Genomic DNA, 20,526 nt, shown 5'->3' on the forward strand with positions numbered 1-20,526 from the left:
TTCAAGCTTTATGGACTTTGAACTGTTGCGTTAGCAGCTGAGCTGAAACAGTTCGCTGCATTATCACATGGACACGTACATGTAATGGTACTTCGTGCACGCACGATCATGGGATTTGAGCATGGTTGCTGGGCTGCCAGAGAGAGAGAGAGAGAGAGAGAGAGAGAAAAGACCAGACCAGACAAGACAAGACAAGACAAATAGTTTACTGAACTGGGCCATTTGCCCATGTCAAAGGGAACAGTGGGGTAGGGATGAAAATCAGACGAAAGAAAACAGCATATATTGCATGCCAAGGGTTTAGAATTTCATTATCCATCCATGTAGCACGATCTTAACTGGAATGCCTTATTTATGTAGACTGCGACTTTCATTGAGTATTTCACGTTTGATAGCAACAACGCTAATCAGAACACAGATGGATGGTTGTAATTAAAAAAAAAAATTTACAATTTTTTTTTTATAAGGAATAAACTGTTCTCTAACCTGTTGGTATCTAGGACAAATGAGCATGAAGTGGATTTCTGATTCATAGACACCCTCACAGAAAGGACAATCCAAACATTTATCCTTAGCCTCACGAAAACGGTTTAAATGACATTTTAATGGTGAAATAAGCCTTATTCTTGTTATTTCCTAACTGCGCTAGAGAGAGAGAGAGAGGGGGGGGGGGGGGGGGGGGGGTGAGAGGGGGGGTGTTCTATAGAAGTAGAGTGGAAAGGGTGGTGGGGGGCAGGGGGGGGGAGACTTGGCAGTCGTTCCGCGTTGTGTGTTGGGAAGAGGGGGGGGGGGGGGGGGGGTTACCTGCCATCACGGACCGTATCATTTGCTGAAGCCTCTCCCTTCACACACACACACACACACACAGAGGCTTAGGCTTGTACCAGTCCCTTTACTACTACGAGTGCTGCTTGTGCATTGCTACTACTACTACTACCACGACTACTACTACCACCAACACTACACACCTCATTCTCCTGATACTACTATTACTGCTGCTGCTGCTGCTGCTCTACTACTACTACCACTACTACTACTACTACTACTACTACTACTACTACTACCTTCTCCAATTTTCTATTGGATCTTGCTCGAAGGTGACCCCCCACCCCCCAGGCACCCCCGTATATCCCGGTAAACTATCCTTCTGCTAGTTCGCGTGCGAGTCTGTTGTTGGGAATATAGAATACGTGACTGACAGGGTTGATAATTGGCCCCCCTGCGTTGTAGAGTGCTGGCTGGGCAGGTGTCAGTCACACACAGCGCACGTGCGGAAAGAAGTGGCGTGTGGTGGAGGGTGAGAGGTCAGCTCTGGGTGTATCGGGCAAAGAGAAACATGATGCTTATCGGTCACTTGCCTTTCTTGTCCTGGGCCTGGTGCAGTCATCGCTTTAACGGTACCTCTATCGGAGAAGTCATCATTATTTGCGAAGATTTCGGTTGTGTGTGTGTGTGTGTGTGTGTGTGTTGTGTGCCATATGTCTGACTGATTCGTTATCATAAAGCACTTTGACAGGTTTGGAATCTTGATATTGATGTACTATTGCAACAAACGTCTCAAATTTTCAGTGAAGTCTGGTCAAAGGTGATCCAACTAATGATAATAATGAAGGATTTTTCCATCGGTTTTGTCCACTCGTGTGCCAGTCCAGTGTCACAAAAGGGGTGGAACTGGTGACAATATGGGGTTGATGATTGCACACCCACCCCCGCCCCCTGTATAGTGCAGTGCTTGGCAGGCGTCATATCAGCGCACGTGGCGAAGAAAGAAGAAAAAAGTGGCGTGTGGTGGAGGTGGAGAGGTCAGCTGGGGGTGTCTGGCAGAGACACGTGATGCGTATCGATCCGTTTGTTGCCTTTCTTTCTCTGGGCACGCGATGGGGGTGATGTGATAATAGTAGTAATGTCAGTATCCCCACTTCTCTGGAAGAGGACAGGTGTGAGATGATTTCAGCGGAGGTGTGTGAGGAATTTGGTTCAGGTGTGTGAGGCGTGTGCGGTCACAAGAGGTCAGTGGGTTTTGCGTGATGTGGATGATTGATTACTGGTTTTTTTGGGTTTTTTTTTGTTTTGTTTTTTGGGGGTGGAGGAGGGATTGGTGGGGTGGCTGGTGGGGGTGATTCGTATATTGGATTTCTGTGGAAATGTGAGCTTTGGTCATTAGTGTGTGTACGTGCTAGCGCGCGTACACACACACACACACACACACACACACAACACACACACACACACACACACACACACACACACAAACTCACTCTCACACATGCATGCACACACACACGCACATGCACACATGCATGCAGCTCTCTCTCTCTCTCTCTCTCTGTGTCTCTCACTCACACACACACACACACACACACACACACACACACACTTGTTTGTTCTCAGACCAAATCAGTCCAGTCAAACCCAACCCAACCCATACCAACTAATCCCAACCCAACCCTACTCCATCAAACCAGCTGAACCCAATCCATCCCAACCCAACCCAACCAGCTGAATCCAACCCTGCCCAACTCAACCAAACCAGCTGAACCAATCCAACCCATCCCAACTGAACCAGCTGAACCCATCCCAACCAAACCAGCTGAACCCAACCCAACCCCACCAGATCCAACCAAACCAAACCAGCTGAACCCAACCCAACCCCACCAAATTCAACCAGACCAAACCAGCTGAACCCAACCCATCCCCACCAAATTCAACCAGACCAAACCAGCTGAACCCAACCCATCCCCACCAAACCAAACCAACTGAACCCAACCCAACCCCACCAAATTCAACCAAACCAAACCAACTGAACCCAACCCAACCCCACCAAATTCAACCAAACCAAACCAGCTGAACCCAGCCAAACCTGAATCCTGACCTGACCCACCACACCACATCACACCACACCACACCACACCACAAGAACCACAACAAAGTCCACACCACTGACGACTGTCCATGTGTATGTTGTCAGGGAGGAGGAAGGTGTGAGCGGAGGAGGAGGCCGGCCCAGTGAGGCGGAGGTGGCGTCATTCCTGCAGGCAGAACTGTCGGCGGTGTCGGCCCTCAGGGAGCGCCTGCAGGAAGGGGTGGAGAAGAACCAGCAGCTGCACCGCTCCCTGCTGGAACACACCTCCAGACATGCTGACCACATGTCCTCTGGTGAGAGAGTGTGGGGGTGGTTGTGTGTTGTGTTGTGTGTGTGTGTGTGTGTTGCTTTGATGGTGTGGCAAGTGTGGGTGTTGTTTGTGTTTATGTCATGTTGTTGTTGACTGGCTTTGTGGACAGGTTTTATATTTCTGTGTATCTTGCTTTATGTGTTGTGATTGTGTGTCTGTGTGTGTGTGTGTGTGTAAGAGAGGGGGAGAGAGAATGTGTGTGTGTGTGTGTGTGTGTGTGTGTGTGTGTGTGTGTGTGTGTTGCTTTGATGGTGTGGCAATTGTGGGTATTGTTTGTGTTTGTCTTGTTGTTGACTGGCTTTGTGGATGGGTTTTATATTTCTACGTATCTTGCTTTATGTGTTGTGATTGTGTGTGTTTTTGTGTGTGAGAGAGAGAGAGAGTGTGTGTGTGTGTGTGAGTGACACAGAGAGTGTATATCCGTGTAGGTATGTATGTGTTTGTGTGAGAGACAGTGTGTGTGTGCATACATGTGGGCCTGTGCTCTGAGCCCTCTCACCTACCCGTCCACTCAGACTTGAACCATCCTTTTTCCCCCCTCTCCTTGTTGGCTACAGGGGACAGCAGCCCAGACAATGACAACCACCCAGGCCTGAGTAGTGTCCCCTTGCGTTCCCATCGACATCAACATCAACAACTGCACGGTGGTAGTGAGGAAGGAGACGGGGGTCCTGGCACCAGCAAGCTTCCAAACTGGACCCGCCCCCCTCAGGGAGATGTCCCTGCCACCCCGGGTAGGCCTTTCTTCTTCCACCATCGTGGGCTGCAACTCCCATGTTCACTCACATGGATGAGTGGACTGCCATGTGTATGACCGACAGTCTTTTACCCTGCCTTGGGGGCAGCTGTACTGTGTGGGTTGTGCATAACATGTTCTTGTTTCCATAACTCATCATAACCTGCCAAATGCTGTTATGAATTACAGGATCTTAAGTGTGCATATTTTATCTTCTGCGTGTATATTCCCACAAAGGGCGTTGAGGTGCTAGCAGATCTGCACTGATTTTGACATGGGAGATCAGAAAAATCTCCAACCTTAACCCACCAGCACTCAACCATTATACCACTGCATCTGTCAGTGAGATTTAAGAATGTTTATGAATTTATGTACGTATTTTGATTAAAAGTTATGATCCCTTCCATAGCCTTTTTTATATGGCTGTAGGCACAGTGAATTCAATTCCATTGTGCGTAGAGCTCTACGTTTGAAAGCATGGCCCAAAAAAGCGGAAGGAGAGGACTGGGACTTGGCTTCCCTGGCCAAACTCTGGACACAGTGAATAGGAAATCACTGCTGTAAGAACTTTAATCCCTTGACTGCTGGGGAAAAACAGCCGAAAGAGATGTTTCAGGTCATAAATCAGTGTGTCCAGAACAGTGAGCCAAAAACTGAGAAAGTGTTCTGGAGATGTACCACCCTGGATCAAATGTGTGAATCTTCAGCCTCAAAAGATATTTCCCTGTTGACGATGTCATCAGTGACATCACTATTGACACAAATGCTGTGTCCTAAGGCAGTCAAGGGGGTTTAGATGCTACAGAATGTTACTAGTTTTGTAACCTTTTATTCAACAGTGGAATGATCAACAGCTGAATTCTTCATTTCCAAATCTAAAAAAAACAAAAAACCCCACCTTTTTTTTTTAACGTTTTCTCCTCTCCTGCAGGGAAGGCTGGGGCTGACAAGACCAGCTTGGCAGTGCAAACCAGTCCCTTCCTGACCCACACACTGTTTGACCGTGGTGGGCCCTTGTCCAAGGAGGACGCTGGCGGAAAGACCAACCCCACTCTGTGCTCAGTGGAAGGGCAGGAGGAGGGAGCCCCTGGCTCAGAACTCCTGTTTGGCGGAAACAACATCTCTGAGGAGCTGGTGAGATGGGGTTTGGAGGAGGAGGGGTGTTAGGGGGGTTGGTGAGCTAGTTGGAGTGTGTGTGTGTGTGTGTAGGGGATTGGGGGGATGTTTGCATTGATGTGTGTGTGTGGATGTTTGCATTGATTGTGTTTTGGAGGGTGGTGTTTAGGATGTTTCTATATACGTTTGCGTGTCCAGGGCGGGGCGGTATTTGTACTGAAGTGTGTGTTGTGGGGGGGAGGGGAGGGGATATTTGTATTGTGTGTTGGTGGGTGGTGTGGAGTGGTAGTATTTGTATTGATGTGTATAAGGGGATAGGTGTGGGTGTGTGTGGGTGTGTGTGTGTAAAAGATGGGGATGGGAGGATGTTGGAGGGTGGGGGGAGGGGGGTATAGATGGGAGAGAAAGAGGATAGGTAGGAGGATGAACATGGTGATGGTGAGTGTGAGTGTATGTTGATGGGTAGGTGGATGGGTGTGGTGGTGGTGAGTAGAGTGTCTTGCGTGGACTGGCAAATGAAATGGCTTGTGTGTGTGAATGAGAGCAGAGAAGGAGGGACAGACAGACAGAGACAGAGAGAGAGAGACAGAGTGAGGCACACACACATACACACACACACTTTCTAAATCAGTTGCATTGTGTGTGTGTGTGTGCGTGCGTGCGTGCGTGTGCCTGTGTGCTGTGCAGGCATTTCATTGTTTCTTCTTGTTTCTGTCTATGTGTCTTTATGTGTGGTTGTCACTGTGAACGCACAACGCAAGTGCGGACATTGTTATGCGCCCTATGTAAATCAAGTTCACTCACTCAGGTATTCCCTCAACCCCTACAAAAAAGCTGTGGAACAACCATTCTGTCAGGGTTCAGTCCTAGCCCTATTACAAAGCAGCCCAACAACCAACCAAGCATTTAGCATTCAGTCCTAACCCAGTAGTAAAGCAATCCAGCTAACAACTAACCTGTTGTCATTCAGTCCTAACAGAGTAAGAAAGCACCCTAAGTAACGATCAACCCATCATAGGTCAGTTCTAGCCCAATAACGAAGCAACCAAACTGACAACCTGTTATCATTCATTCCTTACACAATAATTAAGAAGCAACCCAACTAACAATCAGTCTGTCACTGTTCAGACCTAACCCAGTAAAAAAGCAACTGAATTAACAACCAACATTTCATCGTTAAATTCAGACCTTACAAGAAACCAACCCAGTGTACCAATGTGTTATCAATCATTCAGTCCTGACCATAAATAAAGCACCCCAACTAACAACCAACCAACCAACAGCCACTGTTCAGTCCTAACCCAATAAGAAAAGAGCCCAACTAGCAGGCAGCATAACATCATTCAATCCAAACCCAATAAAACCACCCACCAACCAACCAGTTAATGTCAAATCCTAACCCAAAAGAAAGCAAGCCAACTAACAAGCAACCTGTTGTAGGTCAATCATGATCCCAAAGAAAGCAACCCAATTAACAATAACCTGTCATTGTTCAGTCCTAACTTTATTAGAAAGCAGTGAAACTATCAACCAACTTAACTTGGTTCAGTCATAACCCTGTAATAAAGTAATCCAACTAACAACCTTGTTAGCATTCAATCCTGACCAAGTAGAAACAATCCACCTAACAACCAACCTGTTGTTCAATCCTAACCAACTAGGAAGCAACCTAACAACCAACCTGTTGTTCAATCCTAACCAAATAGGAAGCAACCTAACAACCAACCTGTTGTTCAATCCTAACCAAATAGGAAGCAACCTAACAACCAACCTGTTGTTTAATCCTAACCAAATAGGAAGCAACCTAACAACCAACCTGTTGTTCAATCCTAACCAAATAGGAAGCAACCTAACAACCAACCTGTTGTTCAGTCCTAACCAAATAGGAAGCAACCTAACAACCAACCTGTTGTTCAGTCCTAACCAAATAGGAAGCAACCTAACAACCAACCTGTTGTTCAATCCTAACCAAATAGGAAGCAACCTAACAACCAACCTGTTGTTCAGTCCTAACCAAATAGGAAGCAACCTAACAACCAACCTGTTGTTCAGTCCTAACCAAATAGGAAGCAACCTAACAACCAACCTGTTGTTCAATCCTAACCAAATAGGAAGCAACCTAACAACCAACCTGTTGTTCAGTCCTAACCAAATAGGAAGCAACCTAACAACCAACCTGTTGTTCAATCCTAACCAAGTAGGAAGCAACCTAACAACCAACTTGTTGTTCAATCCTAACCAAATAGGAAGCAACCTAACAACCAACCTGTTGTTCAGTCCTAACCAAATAGGAAGCAACCTAACAACCAACCTGTTGTTTAATCCTAACCAAATAGGAAGCAACCTAACAACCAACCTGTTGTTCAATCCTAACCAAATAGGAAGCAACCTAACAACCAACCTGTTGTTCAATCCTAACCAAATAGGAAGCAACCTAACAACCAACCTGTTGTTCAATCCTAACCAAATAGGAAGCAACCTAACAACCTACATGTTGTTCAGTTTTAACCAAATAGGAAGCAACCTAACAACTACATGTTGTTCAGTTTTAACCCAATGTGAAAGCAACCCAGTAACCAGCCAACATGTAATCGTTCATTCCTAACCCAGTAAGAAAGCAAACACACTCTCTTTTGTTTGGTTAAAGAAGATTCAGAGAATTATAAATCCAAGTTTTGACAGATAGGGAATGTCAAGAAAATATGTCCACAAAAGAAAAAAAAGAAAAAAAAAGGAAACAAAAAAAGAAAACAAGAATAAACAGGAAAAAAAGACAAAGACAAAGAAAGGAACACTACCACCAACCACCTCAGGGCAGCAGCCCATACATCGTTGAACTCCTCTTGATGGAACAATCAAACCTGTCACAGCTCAAACCCTCTTCTCGATCCCCCCCAACCTCTCCCTCCCACAGGGTCTGACGAGGGAGGCGTCACAAGACTCAGTGGTGTCGTCGCTGGCCTCTCTGTCCTCGGCTGACCTGGAGGGGCTGTCGGGCGCCACGCTGCGCGACCTGGTCAGTCAGCTTCAGGAGGACCTGGTGGCTGCCGCTCAGCGCAACACACAGCTCCAGAGTGAGCTGCAGGAGTCGCAGGGGAGAGAAGGAGTGGGAGGCAGCGTTGGCATCTTGGCCAGCACCAGCACGGTGGATGATGATCTGCAGGTTCAGGTGAGCTGGAGCTCCAAACTCTTCAGTGACAAGGCCATTCTGTCTTTGTCAGAGGGGGAGTGTGTGAGTGTGTAGTTGTGTGTGGGCGGTGGGGGGATTCAGGGACACAAGGATAAAACATTATTTTACAGGGACTGGGTAAAAAAAAATGCTCACAATTGATCACCATGAAGCTTACATAGTTGTTTGAACCTAAAGTAATGATTGAAGGATTCTTTGTACTTACACAGTTACTTGCAGTTCATTCACATCTAAATCAACAATAAAGTTCATACGACACAGGTGAGCTAGGGCAGAGAGAGAGAGAGAGAGGGGTGGATGCATTACCACTAGGCCATACCTGACGAATTACAGTGGTGTACATCCTGTATGTGTTAAATTATTTTGCTGTCAGCAGCTGGAGTCACTGAAGATAGCATTACAGCTGAAGGACGAGGAAATGGCCCAGCTGCACCAACACCTGGGTCTGCCCAGTGAGCTGGGGTCCAATGTCTTTCCTGCCCCAACTGACCTTCACAGCCAGGTCCACCACCTCCGACACCAGGTCAAGGACATGAACAAGGTCAACAAGGGTCTCAAGCGGCAGATCAAGGTCAGCAAGGAGGTTAACGACCCTCAGTTTGCTGCTATGGCAATGGAGATTGAGCGGCTCAAAGCGGAGAACTCAGAACTGAGACGGTGTCAGGGGAGCGAGGGGATGACGGGGAGGAGTGTTGGGGTGCAGGAGGTGTCAATGGGCGGGGATGTGTTTGACGGGAACGGCCACACCGGCAGTGAGGTGTTTCCTGGCAGGAACGATCACATGTCAGACACGTCCCTCCTGTCAGTGATGTCTCCCCCGGGGTCCTTCTCTCAGGAAATATCGCACAACACCAACCGCCGCACCGACTCTTCCCTCTCACAGGTCAGGGTGGAGAATGTGTTGTGTTGTGGGTGAGAGGAAAAAAATGCTTTGATTTTGATTTTTTTTTTCTTTTCTTTTCTTTATTTTCTTGGCATGTTCTGATGTTTTAGAGTTGGTTTACATATGTGACTTTGAAAGAGTGGATTAGAAATTGAGCTGTTTTTTTTGTTTCTGTTTTGATACACCTTTGGTGACAGTATGAAGTGAAGTGCACCAACCAGTCAGCCACTATTCCCCTTTTTATTTGTTTGTTTTTTCTTCTTTTTCTTTGTCTTGTTAGGCTGCAACTCCCCTGTTCACTGGAGTCTATGAGTGGGTTTTTACTTGTGTGACAGTTTTTATCCCATCATCTTGGCAGCCATACTTCGTTTTCAGGAGTGTGATCACTGGGTATGTTCCTGTTTCCATAACCCACGAAACGCTGACATGGATTACAGGATCTTTAACATGCACATTTTATCTTCAGCATGCGTACTTACACGAAGGGGGTTCAGACACCAGCAAGACTGCGCATGATGTGTTATCTAGGAAATTGGAAAAAATCTCCCCCATTAACCCCTTGACTGCCGACACTTTTGGGGGTCAGCTGTATTCCATATGCTGAGGAAAAAAGTGTCAGTACGATGTAGACTAAAACTACAGTAGCTTTTCTGTGTGGGAATTTATGCATGAAATTACACAGGCTGATGTGCAGCAAGTTCTACTGTCACATGGAAACAAAACAAAGGGACCCACTTTGTCATTTGTTGAGTATTTATTGAAAGTACTACATGTTTATCGTATTCTGTGACTATTTCTGCCAACTCACAAGAACTCCACACCGAAACAAAAAAGTAGCAATAAACCTCAGTCTCTTCTTCATCAGAGCTATCAGAATTATCTTCTGAACGATTGTGCAAGTTTTTTTCATTTCTGTCTGCTTCTTTCATAATATTTTTAAACGTCTAAAAGGATCGTGAGTCCAAGACCATTGTGGTGTCATCATTTTGAACATTTTAAACAACAACGAAATAGTGAGAACTATAAGACTCGGGGAGTTAAAGTAGGGAAGAAAATCACTTTTGAACCTTCCCTGAGCCTGTTGACACCTGTCAGTGGTTCTCCCCCTTACAAAACAGACATGAATGTTTGTAGAAATACCTCTGTAAATCCAACAGAGACAGATGTCACAGAAAACTCAGAGAACTCCATAAATCTGACTGAAGACAGCTTCTGGATAAAACCCACTAGGTCCGGCAACAGAGGCAACTTTTTTTTTTTTTTTTTTTTTTTTTTTCCCCAAACTTTTTTATTAAAAATTTTCCATATTAACATTACAAAACATAGACACATTCAAATGATTATACACACAAGAAAAAACATTGAAGGAAAAAAAAAAGGGGGGGGGGGGGGGGAGGGTAACAAAAAAAATGCGGGCTGTAAATGTCCAAGTGGTGGCCCCTCACCTCTCTACCTTGTGTCTCAGTGCCAGCCCCCAGTGTCCCTGCAATGGAACAGCAGTCTGGCACCGTCCATCAGCCAGGCCTCACAGCAGAGCGACCCCGAGTGGGCACCTCGCCTCATGCAAGGGGAGAGCAGCGTGGGCGGCAAGTTGCCTCCCCTGGCCAAGATGAAGCTGGCAGGGAAGGATGGCAGTTCTCCGTCCTCAATGCTGCACATGGGTCGTCGTCTGCAGGACTCACAGGAGCAGGTGAGATTTACAAAAAAAAAAAAAAAAATTATATCCCCTTCTCCTCAGTTTGTATCTTCGACAGGGTTGGCACTAGTCTTTATTTTTTGAATTTGTAGTAAAATAACGCTCTGATGGAGATTGAGGAACAGGGAGAAAACAAGAGAATTGGTTGCCTGGTCATCAGTTGTACCCATGTGGCTGGAGACTATGGATGTACTGACATCATCCTCACACCCAGCTCTTTGCCTTCCATGAGATGTACTGACATCATCCTCACACCCAGTTCTTTGCCTGCCCACACGCAGTTCTTTGCCTTCCATGAGATGTACTGACATCATCCCCACACCCAGTTCTTTGCCTTCCATGAGATGTACTGACATCATCCTCACACCCAGTTCTTTGCCTTCCATGAGATGTACTGACATCATCCCCACACCCAGTTCTTTGCCTTCCATGAGATGTACTGACATCATCCTCACACCCAGTTCTTTGCCTTCCATGAGATGTACTGAAATCATCCACACACCCAGTTCTTTGCCTTCCATGAGATGTACTGACATCCTCACACCCAGTTCTTTGCCTTCCATGAGATGTACTGACATCATCCTCATACCCAGTTCTTTGCCTTCCATGAGATGTACTGAAATCATCCACACACCCAGTTCTTTGCCTTCCATGAGATGTACTGACATCCTCACACCCAGTTCTTTGCCTTCCATGAGATGTACTGAAATCATCCACACACCCAGTTCTTTGCCTTCCATGAGATGTACTGACATCCTCACACCCAGTTCTTTGCCTTCCATGAGACGTACTGACATCCTCACACCCAGTTCTTTGCCTTCCATGAGATGTACTGAAATCATCCCCACACCCAGTTCTTTGCCTTCCATGAGATGTACTGACATCCCCACACCCAGTTCTTTGCCTTCCATGAGATGTACTGACATCCTCACACCCAGTTCTTTGCCTTCCATGAGATGTACTGACATCATCCTCATACCCAGTTCTTTGCCTTCCATGAGATGTACTGACATCATCCCCACACCCAGTTCTTTGCCTTCCATGAGATGTACTGACATCATCCTCATACCCAGTTCTTTGCCTTCCATGAGATGTACTGACGTCATCCCCACACCCAGTTCTTTGCCTTCCATGAGATGTACTGACATCATCCTCACACCCAGTTCTTTGCCTTCCATGAGATGTACTGACATCATCCTCATACCCAGTTCTTTGCCTTCCATGAGATGTACTGACATCATCCCCACACCCAGTTCTTTGCCTGCCCACACGCAGTTCTTTGCCTTCCATGAGATGTACTGACATCATCCCCACATGCAGTTCTTTGCCTGCCCACACGCAGTTCTTTGCCTTCCATGAGATGTACTGACATCATCCCCACACCCAGTTCTTTGCCTGCCCACACGCAGTTCTTTGCCTTCCATGAGATGTACTGACATCATCCCCACACCCAGTTCTTTGCCTGCCCACACGCAGTTCTTTGCCTTCCATGAGATGTACTGACATCATCCTAACAGTTCTTCGCCTTCCAGGTGCAGACTCTGGAAGAACGTCTGGCGGCGACGGAGGGCACAGTGCGCTACATGTCTCAGCGACTTCGCCACTACCGCTCCCTCCTGCAGGCCGTCAAGAGAGGGGGAGGGGTTGGGGGCATGGAGGGGATGGTGGGGGGGATGCCTCGCTCACAGAGTGAGTCGTGCCTCCTCCCCCAGCCCCGCCTGTCCCTGTCCCTCTCCTGCAGTGACCTGCGTGAGGCCGTTCAGAGTGCCGGTGAGTTGATGTGTGTGTGTGTATGTTTGTGTGTGTGTGTGATGGTAATAATTGGTGGGTGGATGTGTGGGTTTTGCTGTGGTCGTTGGTCGGTGGGGATGGATCGTGGTAAGAATTATGTAAAAGAGAGAGAGAGAGTATGAAAAATGCATTCATTGGTTTGAGGAATAAAGGGAAAAACCAGTAAGAGTATCAAATTATGTGAAATGAATGTCTTTACATGGTGTGTACAGTGCCTGTATGTCGGGGCATGTGAGTGTTGTGTTGTGACAGGTTTGTGTGTGTGTGTGCATGTGGTCTGTATGTTCTTGGATACTTTCCTCCATAGACATTCATGCCTACACCCGTATTATTTCACAAGACAACTCCACACAAGAGGCAAGCAGCCTTTGATCACAGTTGGCCACGTACAATGTGCAGGTGGACTTGGAGCAGAGTGCGGCAGTGGCACAGACATGTCGGCCATGATGGCCGTGGAGCAAGGCCTTGGCCAATCAGCGGCTGCGTCTCGTGGCCAGAAGGGTGGCTCCCCGTCCAAGAACTCCCATGCCATCCTCAGCACATTGACTCAGCACATCAATGCCATGAAGGAGAGGTAGAGTTCCACTGGGTTGCTTGGTTGGCTGGTTTAAAAATGGGGTGGGGGTGATGGTTCTTTGCATTTGTCTCTTTTTCGTTCGTTTGTTTGGTTGTTGTGTTTCTCCCTTTTAATTTCTCTGAATTTGTTTCAGTTCTGATTTTTGGGGGGTGGGGGGGTTGGGGCGGGAGGTTCTTTTTTTGTTTGTAATTTTTGGTGGCTGAATGTTGGTGCCTTTCAGTTTGTGGGTTTCTTTTTTTTGGTTTTCTTATCTCTTTCTTTTCATCACTCACGCAAATGACCCACACATATGCTGTTACATACTAACACACACACACACACACACACACATATTCTTACACACACACTTGCACATACATATGCAAATACATTCATACTAACACACACACACACACACATGCAAACATGTTTACACATAAATTCACACACACGCATGCATACATGCAGAAAGAAGGCAAACATTCCAGTGACAGACATTTCAACCAAAATTCTGACCACAAGGAACATTTCCTGGTGTCAGTTGATGAAGAATACAGTGAACTGTCACTCACTGTGTCACTGTGTTTATTCAGTGAGTAGTGACTCACTGTGCTGAACGTTTTAACAGTTTTCTTTTCAGCATTGAACAGCTAAAATGTGTAGAAATGAGTGAACCTTTGTCACCTTTGACACCCTTCCCACCCCACTGAAGTGGGTGAGACATGCAAAGAGTATGCACAGGGAGGAATGGGTCAGTCAGTCAGTTGATATTTATGAAGGAGATTTTTTAGGAAAAAGAAAAAAAAAAAAGAAAAAGAAAAAAAAGAGAAAACAAAAAAAACCCACACAAAAACCATCTGGATGGTGGTGTGGGAGAAGAAACTTGCAGTGAATTTTGAGTGAGAGACGTGGAGACAGTCAACAAGGCTATGAAAGGAACTGTGAAGAAGGCAAACTGGTTCCACTTGGTGTCTGTCAGTGTTGTCATCTTCAGTTGCAGCAGCCAGTGTGAGTTGACTGTTTATGCTTTACCACTGGAGGACATGTATTGGAAGACGAGAAGAATAATAAATGCATGAATGTTGTGAGCACAAGGAACATTGTTCCTCTCCCCTTCAGTCCCGTCCTTTGAATGCAGCTATGTGTGTGTGTGTGCCTCTGTGTGTCTGCGTGTTATGATGAGAAACCAGAAGAGCAGTAGAGCTTGACATAATTCTGTTCTGTCAGTCTGAAGTGGCAATCTGATAATGATGATAATGGCAGTTTTTTTTTTTTTTATAGAGCTGGAGACAAAGCATTTTCATGCCAGTCATTCATAACTGATTCTGAGTGTTGAAAGACATACAAAGATTTGTGAAAAAAGAAAGTTAAAGAAATTGTAGACTAGAAAGGAGGACTGTACTTCCCCATGAGAATTGTGTTCTGCCTTGTTCCTACAACCAGTTTCTGGGCCATGTGAGGCAACAGTTGACGAGGGGTTGACCAACTGTGCTGCAGGTACTGTAGCGGAGCGGAGGTAGACCCAGGCAAGCCAGGCGTGCCCCAGGTGGGCGGCCCCCCACGTCAGCAGGAAGAGGACGGTGGCTCCAACATGAGCGGCCAGTCGTCACAGCTCTCTGTGTCCAGGGAGACAGCTCGACGAGACCTCACCTCTCACGGGGAGTTGCTCGGCAGACACACCGGCAGGGACAGGAAAGGTGGTGCGGTCATGTCAGACGATATCACCACGGTTACAATGTCTGAAGTGTCGGGAAGCCGGTCGGAGTGGTGCCATAACCAGACTCACCTCACCACCACCACCACCACCTCCTCTCTCAGTCGCCATGGCAACAACGCTCGCCCGTCTCTGTCGCCGCAGGAGGTGACGTTTTCCGCGCTGTTGGGTGATGATGTGTTGGATGGCACGGCCATGGACAATCTGACCTACTCCAGTTTCTCTGAGAGTATCTTGCCCATGGGGCCCAGTCAGGGTCACCAGGACAGCGCCTGGAGTTTGCCCCGCGGGGTGAACTTGCCTGGCAGACATGGGGCAACATCGAAAGGCCACCGGGTGGATAAGGAATGCCGATCGGCAGAACATACTGGTGGGTGTTTTGCGTTTCTCTTGTTTGGTTTTAGATCTTTTCTTCAGTCATGTGTGATAGGCATGGTTATAAGCAACAGTGATAATGATAAATGTTTCTTTGATTATACACACCATACCATGACCCTCTAGTGCAGACTCTGGCAGGGGTCTGATGCCTGCCCTGTGCAAACTACTACACCGCTTATTCTGATAAATCTAAAGTAGGTGTGGCTAGCGACCTCCTATAGTATATTACCTTCCTTCTGTTTTTTTTCTTTTCACATAGGACTGCAGGACCTCATAATCAAAACCAGTTTTTTATGTATGTCTGTGAGTAGCAGGGGGTAATGAACAGGACAAGTGGGTCAGGGGAAGACGCTTTTGTTGTGGTTTTCTGTATAGAAAGTACCATCAGTCATTTACTGTTGTTGAATTTTTAGAATTTAGTTTGGCAGTTGTTACACAGCCATATGCAGTCAGCTGGACCAAAGCAAGTGTCAAATGATGAATCAGCCTGTCATTCATAGCCTATATAATATATTTCCCAGTGGAACTGCAATACCAAGCAAGTGACAACAACAAGCACTCATGTAAATACATGCACACACTCACTTGTGTCTCTACATTTGTATCTGTTGGTGGTCCCCCCTCCACACCCCCACACCCCATACAGAAGCGGGCAGTTCAGGGGATGAGGCGATGACGTACGATGGCAACGGAACGCTGCATTCCAACAACAGTGCCAGAGATGCGTCGTCCCAAGGGGAGGAAGAGGATTCGTCACGACTGAAGACGCGCGTCATGGTGCTGACCGACATGAACCGCACTCTGAGGGAGGAACTTAGTGTGTACGACACACTGTGTCGCTCACTGGGTGTACAGGTGAGGGTGTGTGTGTGTGTGTGTTTGTGTTTGGGTGTACAGATGGACTGGTGAGAGGCCCAGTATGTGACTTTTTTTTTTCTCCCATTTCATTGCTTGGTTTGTTGTGTGGGTGGGGTGGTGGTGGTGTGTGTATGTTGTTTGCTGAGTATTTGCATGTGCAGGTGAGGGTGTGTGTGTTGTGTGTGTGTGCGTGAGAGAGAGAGAACTCAGTGTGCATGACACTGACCTTCCTTGTGCCTGCAAATAGGGAGTTATGAGGGGCCTGGTATGTGTCTTTTTTTTCTTTTTCTTCCCCACCCCCCCAACCCCCTTGTTGCTTGGTTTGTGATTGTGTTCGTTGTGTGTGTGCATGCGCATGCGTGTGATTTAATTTGACTGTGTTTCTGTCTTTAGATTATCATCTCCCTTTCTTTCCATCCTTCTCTCATTGTCTTGTTGGTATCTGATTAAAAAAACACAACTATCAGAGCATTTTGGGGATTCACAGGTGTCAGTGGAAGGTGCAGGCAGCAGTACAGGGGAGGTAAGCGGGGAGGAGACGTGTGATGGACAGATGCGGCTGCTGCAGCTCCACCTGGTGGAGCTGAAACGTCTGAGGGCGCGGCTGGAGCAGCTGGACACAGAGGCCCACAATGGTCAGTGTCCTTCCATTGGCTGTGTGTGTGTGTGAGATTTGGATGTTTTAAATTCTGCAACGTTTTAAAACTTCGAGTGAAAAGCTTTAAGCAGCAACTAGTTTTTATCATACCTTTTTTTTCTTTTTCTTTCCCCCCCCCCCCCACCCCCCGTTGACCTGAAGTTGATGCTAATGTGGTGATAGAGATGGCCTTAGTGGTTGGCAAGGCTCTGAGCACCATAATTTGATTTGATTTGGCTGCGGTGTGGTCTGTCTCCGTTCCCTTTTTCTTTCTTTACACCAGAAATATTTTGTATTGTATTGCTTTTTTATCACAACAAATTACTCTGTATGAAAATTGAGAGACTACTGTAGGTTTTAAAAACAACGAAAAAAAGAAAGATAAAATGAACAAATAAATACAAACAGTATAATGATAGAACAAGAATAAAACAAGAGAGGCAAAAGGCCTTCAAGACTCATTTGTGATACACTTAAAAAAAAGAAAAGAAAAAAAAAGTGTTCTGTATTTGTTATTATAAAGCTTCGTGTTTAAAAAAAAAAAGGAAAAAAAAAATCCTAACCAGATTCAAACCCCGTATGTTCGGATGAGAAGAAACTGCCTTATCCATTACACTATCATGGCTCTGACGTTCTAAAATTTAACATTTGAACATACTTTTTTAAAGGGCGATAAATCAATTGCGGTATTCGCAGTGAGAACGCTGTTTAAATCATATTATTCTGGTGTATCTTGGGCATTCAAAAAATCTTTAAGGGCAATAAAAAAATTCTTTTAAATGGCTATCGCCGCAATCACACTGCAACATTTCGCTGTTTTCACTAGATCTAGATAGATGTACAAGTTTAGTTACACCCGCCGGGAATGTAGTATGACACGGTCAATTCAATTTCTCTTTTATGTTCATTCTAGTTTTATAGTTTTAAAGTTGATACGAAAATTTAGTATTTTGTTAAACTAATAACATGTAGAGCCAAGTACAAGTACTTCTAAACTTCGTAAGAAGTGAAAAGGACTTCATTTTGAGAAAAGTCCAGACTGGAAAAAAATTTTTTTGTTTCATCGTGATCAGTTCAAGGGTATTAATTTGCATGGTTTACAATTTTTAACTGTGAATTCCGACTGATGCTGTGGATATTTTTATGGCAGTTTGGGGCATAATCCAGTAAGTGATGAGGCGTTCACAAATCTTTCTCTGAATAAATATTTAACGGTCTCCTTCTCCAACTTTCCATCACATGTTATCGTGTATTGTCCATTGAATATAGGATTGAATGGGCAGGTCAACAACTTGAAACAAAATGGCGTCGTTCGCGAAGAATATGAGCACGCGCTTTGAATGTGTATAAATATGTGTACGCAATTGATTTTTGCCCATGACCTTCAGGACTCAGCCAACAGATCTGTAAAGTCCACTCATCGTATTGATTTTAGTATTTTTCGTATGATGTGCGTCTCTCCCAGTCCCAGCAACACCTGCTGGAACATAGTGAAAGCCCTGTACACTGAGAGTAAAACACACAAGCTTTTTATGTATTGAGTATAATTTCAAAATGTAATGTTTAAGATGAGAAAGATCAGTTTAAAGCAGATTAAGTCCCCTAGCATTAATTACGGAGTAATTTCCCTTTTTTACTATCTGCACCAAAATGTTTGCAAAATAAATAAAACTTCCATGCTTAGCAAAAGAAGTTCCTGTTTGAACAAAAAATGATAATGACTGCTCTTGTTGTTGTGCCAGAATATCAGATCAAAGTGCCAAGTTTAGAGAATACAAAAAATATAAATATAACAGTAAATGCAGTTTGCATATAATTAGGCTTCATTTTTGACTCACTTGTGTAAACAAAGTGAGTCTATGTTTTAACCCGGTGTTCGGTTGTGTGTGTGTGTGTGTGTGTGTGTGTGGTAAACTTTAACATTGACATTTTCTCTGCAAATACTTTGTCAGTTGACACCAAATTAGGCATAAAAATAGGAAAAATTCAGTTCTTTCCAGTCATCTTGTTTAAAACAATATTGCACCTCTGGGATGGGCACACAAAAAAAAAAGAACACAGACACACACACACACACACACAGACAACCGAACACCGGGTTAAAACATAGACTCACTTTGTTTACACAAGTGAGTCAAAAAATGTTGGCCCTGGGCTGAAAAATCCAGCACTGATGGGGTTTGAAAGCCCATCCTCCTAGTTGGTCTGCAACGCTTACTACATCCTGAGGTTATGGATAGATGTCATTGATGGATGAGATGATGCATATGTATGATTGACAATAAAATGATTCATGATATGAGTGATAGATATATTTGATTGATAGATGATGGATATGTATGATTGATGTCATGTATGTGTATGGGTGGTATGATTGAAGGATATGATGGATGATGTGCATGATTGATAGATATGATGATGGATACCTGATTTTTATATTGATAGATGTATATAATATCAACGGATGTACTGCTGGATATGCTTTCCTGACAATATGGTAATAGATGTACGTGAATGACGGATGTGACGGTCAACATACATGGACCATAGACCACCCGTGTGTGTGTAGGGTGGGGTGGTGTGGAGAGGAGTATTGATGGGGGAGGCGGGGAGTGAGGAACCAAATGTGAATCGCGTTGAGCAGTATTTCTGGAGAAACACGTTATATAAATGTCCATTACTATTATTATCATTACCCTATGGATGTGGTTTCAGCGGTGCAAGTGACGTCACTGCTCAACAACCAGCACATCCAGCGCATCACGGAGCTGGAGGCGGCCCTGGCGCGGCTTGGGGACCAGCTGTCCCAGCAGAGGGCGCACTGCCAGCAGCAGTGCCAGGCCTCCCTCGCCGAGCGTGACTGCACCATTGCAGAGCGGGAGAAGACGATTGCGGAGAGCGGCGTGGTGCAGGAGCAGCAGGAGAGAGAGCTGCAGCTGCTGAGGGAGAACCTGGCGGCCGTGCAGGAACTGGAGGCGCAGCGCCAGCTGCAGCAGGAGGGGGAGATGGAGGGCCTGCGGGGGGAGGTGGAGGGCCTGCGGGGGGAGGCGGAAGAGGCACGGAGGCAGGCGCGGGAACTGGAGCAGGAGTTGGAGGACTGGCAGCAGCGGCGGCAGTCGTATGATGTGCGTCTCTCCCAGTCCCAGCAACACCTGCTGGACCTGGAGGCCCAGCTGACCAAGGCGCGCCGCAGAGTCAAGGGGCTGGAGGCTGAGCTCCATGCATCACAGGCCTCCTGCCAGACTCTTGAGGCCGACCTCGCCACCTCCAGAACCCGTGGTGCTGCCCTCGACGACGACGTCAGAACCCTGCGACAGTCGATACGGAAACGGGAGTCGGAGCTGAAAGAGTCCGGGGAGCGGGCATCAGTGCTGGAGACACGCCTGGGCCAGTCGGAGAGGGAGAAGGGCGAAGTGGAGGAAGAAGTGAGACAGGTGAAGGAAAGGGTTCGATCCTTGGAGGAGGAGGTGGGGCAGGTGCAGAGGGAGAGGGAGGCAGCAGGGGAGGAGGTTGGGCGCCTGCAGGAAGAGGTGGCCCAGGCGAGGCGCGAGGTGCAGGAAGTTCGGACCCAGGCGTCGCAGTCAGCGTCACTGCAGGAGGAGTGCCGTCAGCAGCAGCAGAGGGCGCAGCACTACCAGGAGCGTATGGCCCACTACGAACAGTGCATGAGGGACTACCAGCACCGCGTGCATGACTGCGAGACTCAGGTCAGGGGGCTTTCTGATCCTTCTTCGTCTTAGTCTCATTCTTCTATCTCTTCTCCTCCTCCTCCTCCTCCTCCTTTTTCTCCTTCCTCTT

General features: G+C 46.4%; 1 protein-coding gene across 7 annotated transcripts in view; it reads left to right on the forward strand.

Moving 5' to 3' along the window:
* The window catches only part of LOC143276177 (uncharacterized), a 116,054-nt gene that overhangs the window by 69,243 nt on the left and 26,285 nt on the right, over window positions 1-20,526 (forward strand). For 6 of the 7 annotated variants that reach the window (XR_013053515.1, XM_076580602.1, XM_076580604.1 and 3 more), the window contains 12 exons: window positions 2,969-3,156; window positions 3,731-3,907; window positions 4,841-5,043; window positions 7,940-8,194; window positions 8,589-9,098; window positions 10,564-10,788; window positions 12,327-12,564; window positions 12,985-13,159; window positions 14,639-15,225; window positions 15,880-16,088; window positions 16,579-16,726; window positions 19,444-20,435. Coding sequence is in view for 6 of the 7 variants with exons in the window: in XM_076580602.1 (XP_076436717.1) it covers window positions 2,969-3,156; window positions 3,731-3,907; window positions 4,841-5,043; window positions 7,940-8,194; window positions 8,589-9,098; window positions 10,564-10,788; window positions 12,327-12,564; window positions 12,985-13,159; window positions 14,639-15,225; window positions 15,880-16,088; window positions 16,579-16,726; window positions 19,444-20,435 (3,907 nt within the window). In the remaining variant the exon portion in view is untranslated. The remainder of the gene's footprint in view (window positions 1-2,968; window positions 3,157-3,730; window positions 3,908-4,840; window positions 5,044-7,939; window positions 8,195-8,588; window positions 9,099-10,563; window positions 10,789-12,326; window positions 12,565-12,984; window positions 13,160-14,638; window positions 15,226-15,879; window positions 16,089-16,578; window positions 16,727-19,443; window positions 20,436-20,526) is intronic. The other variant, XM_076580603.1, reaches the window with a different exon arrangement.

Source organism: Babylonia areolata, chromosome 31 (assembly GCF_041734735.1).
Source record: "Babylonia areolata isolate BAREFJ2019XMU chromosome 31, ASM4173473v1, whole genome shotgun sequence".
Classification (NCBI taxonomy): Eukaryota; Metazoa; Mollusca; class Gastropoda; order Neogastropoda; family Buccinidae; genus Babylonia; species Babylonia areolata.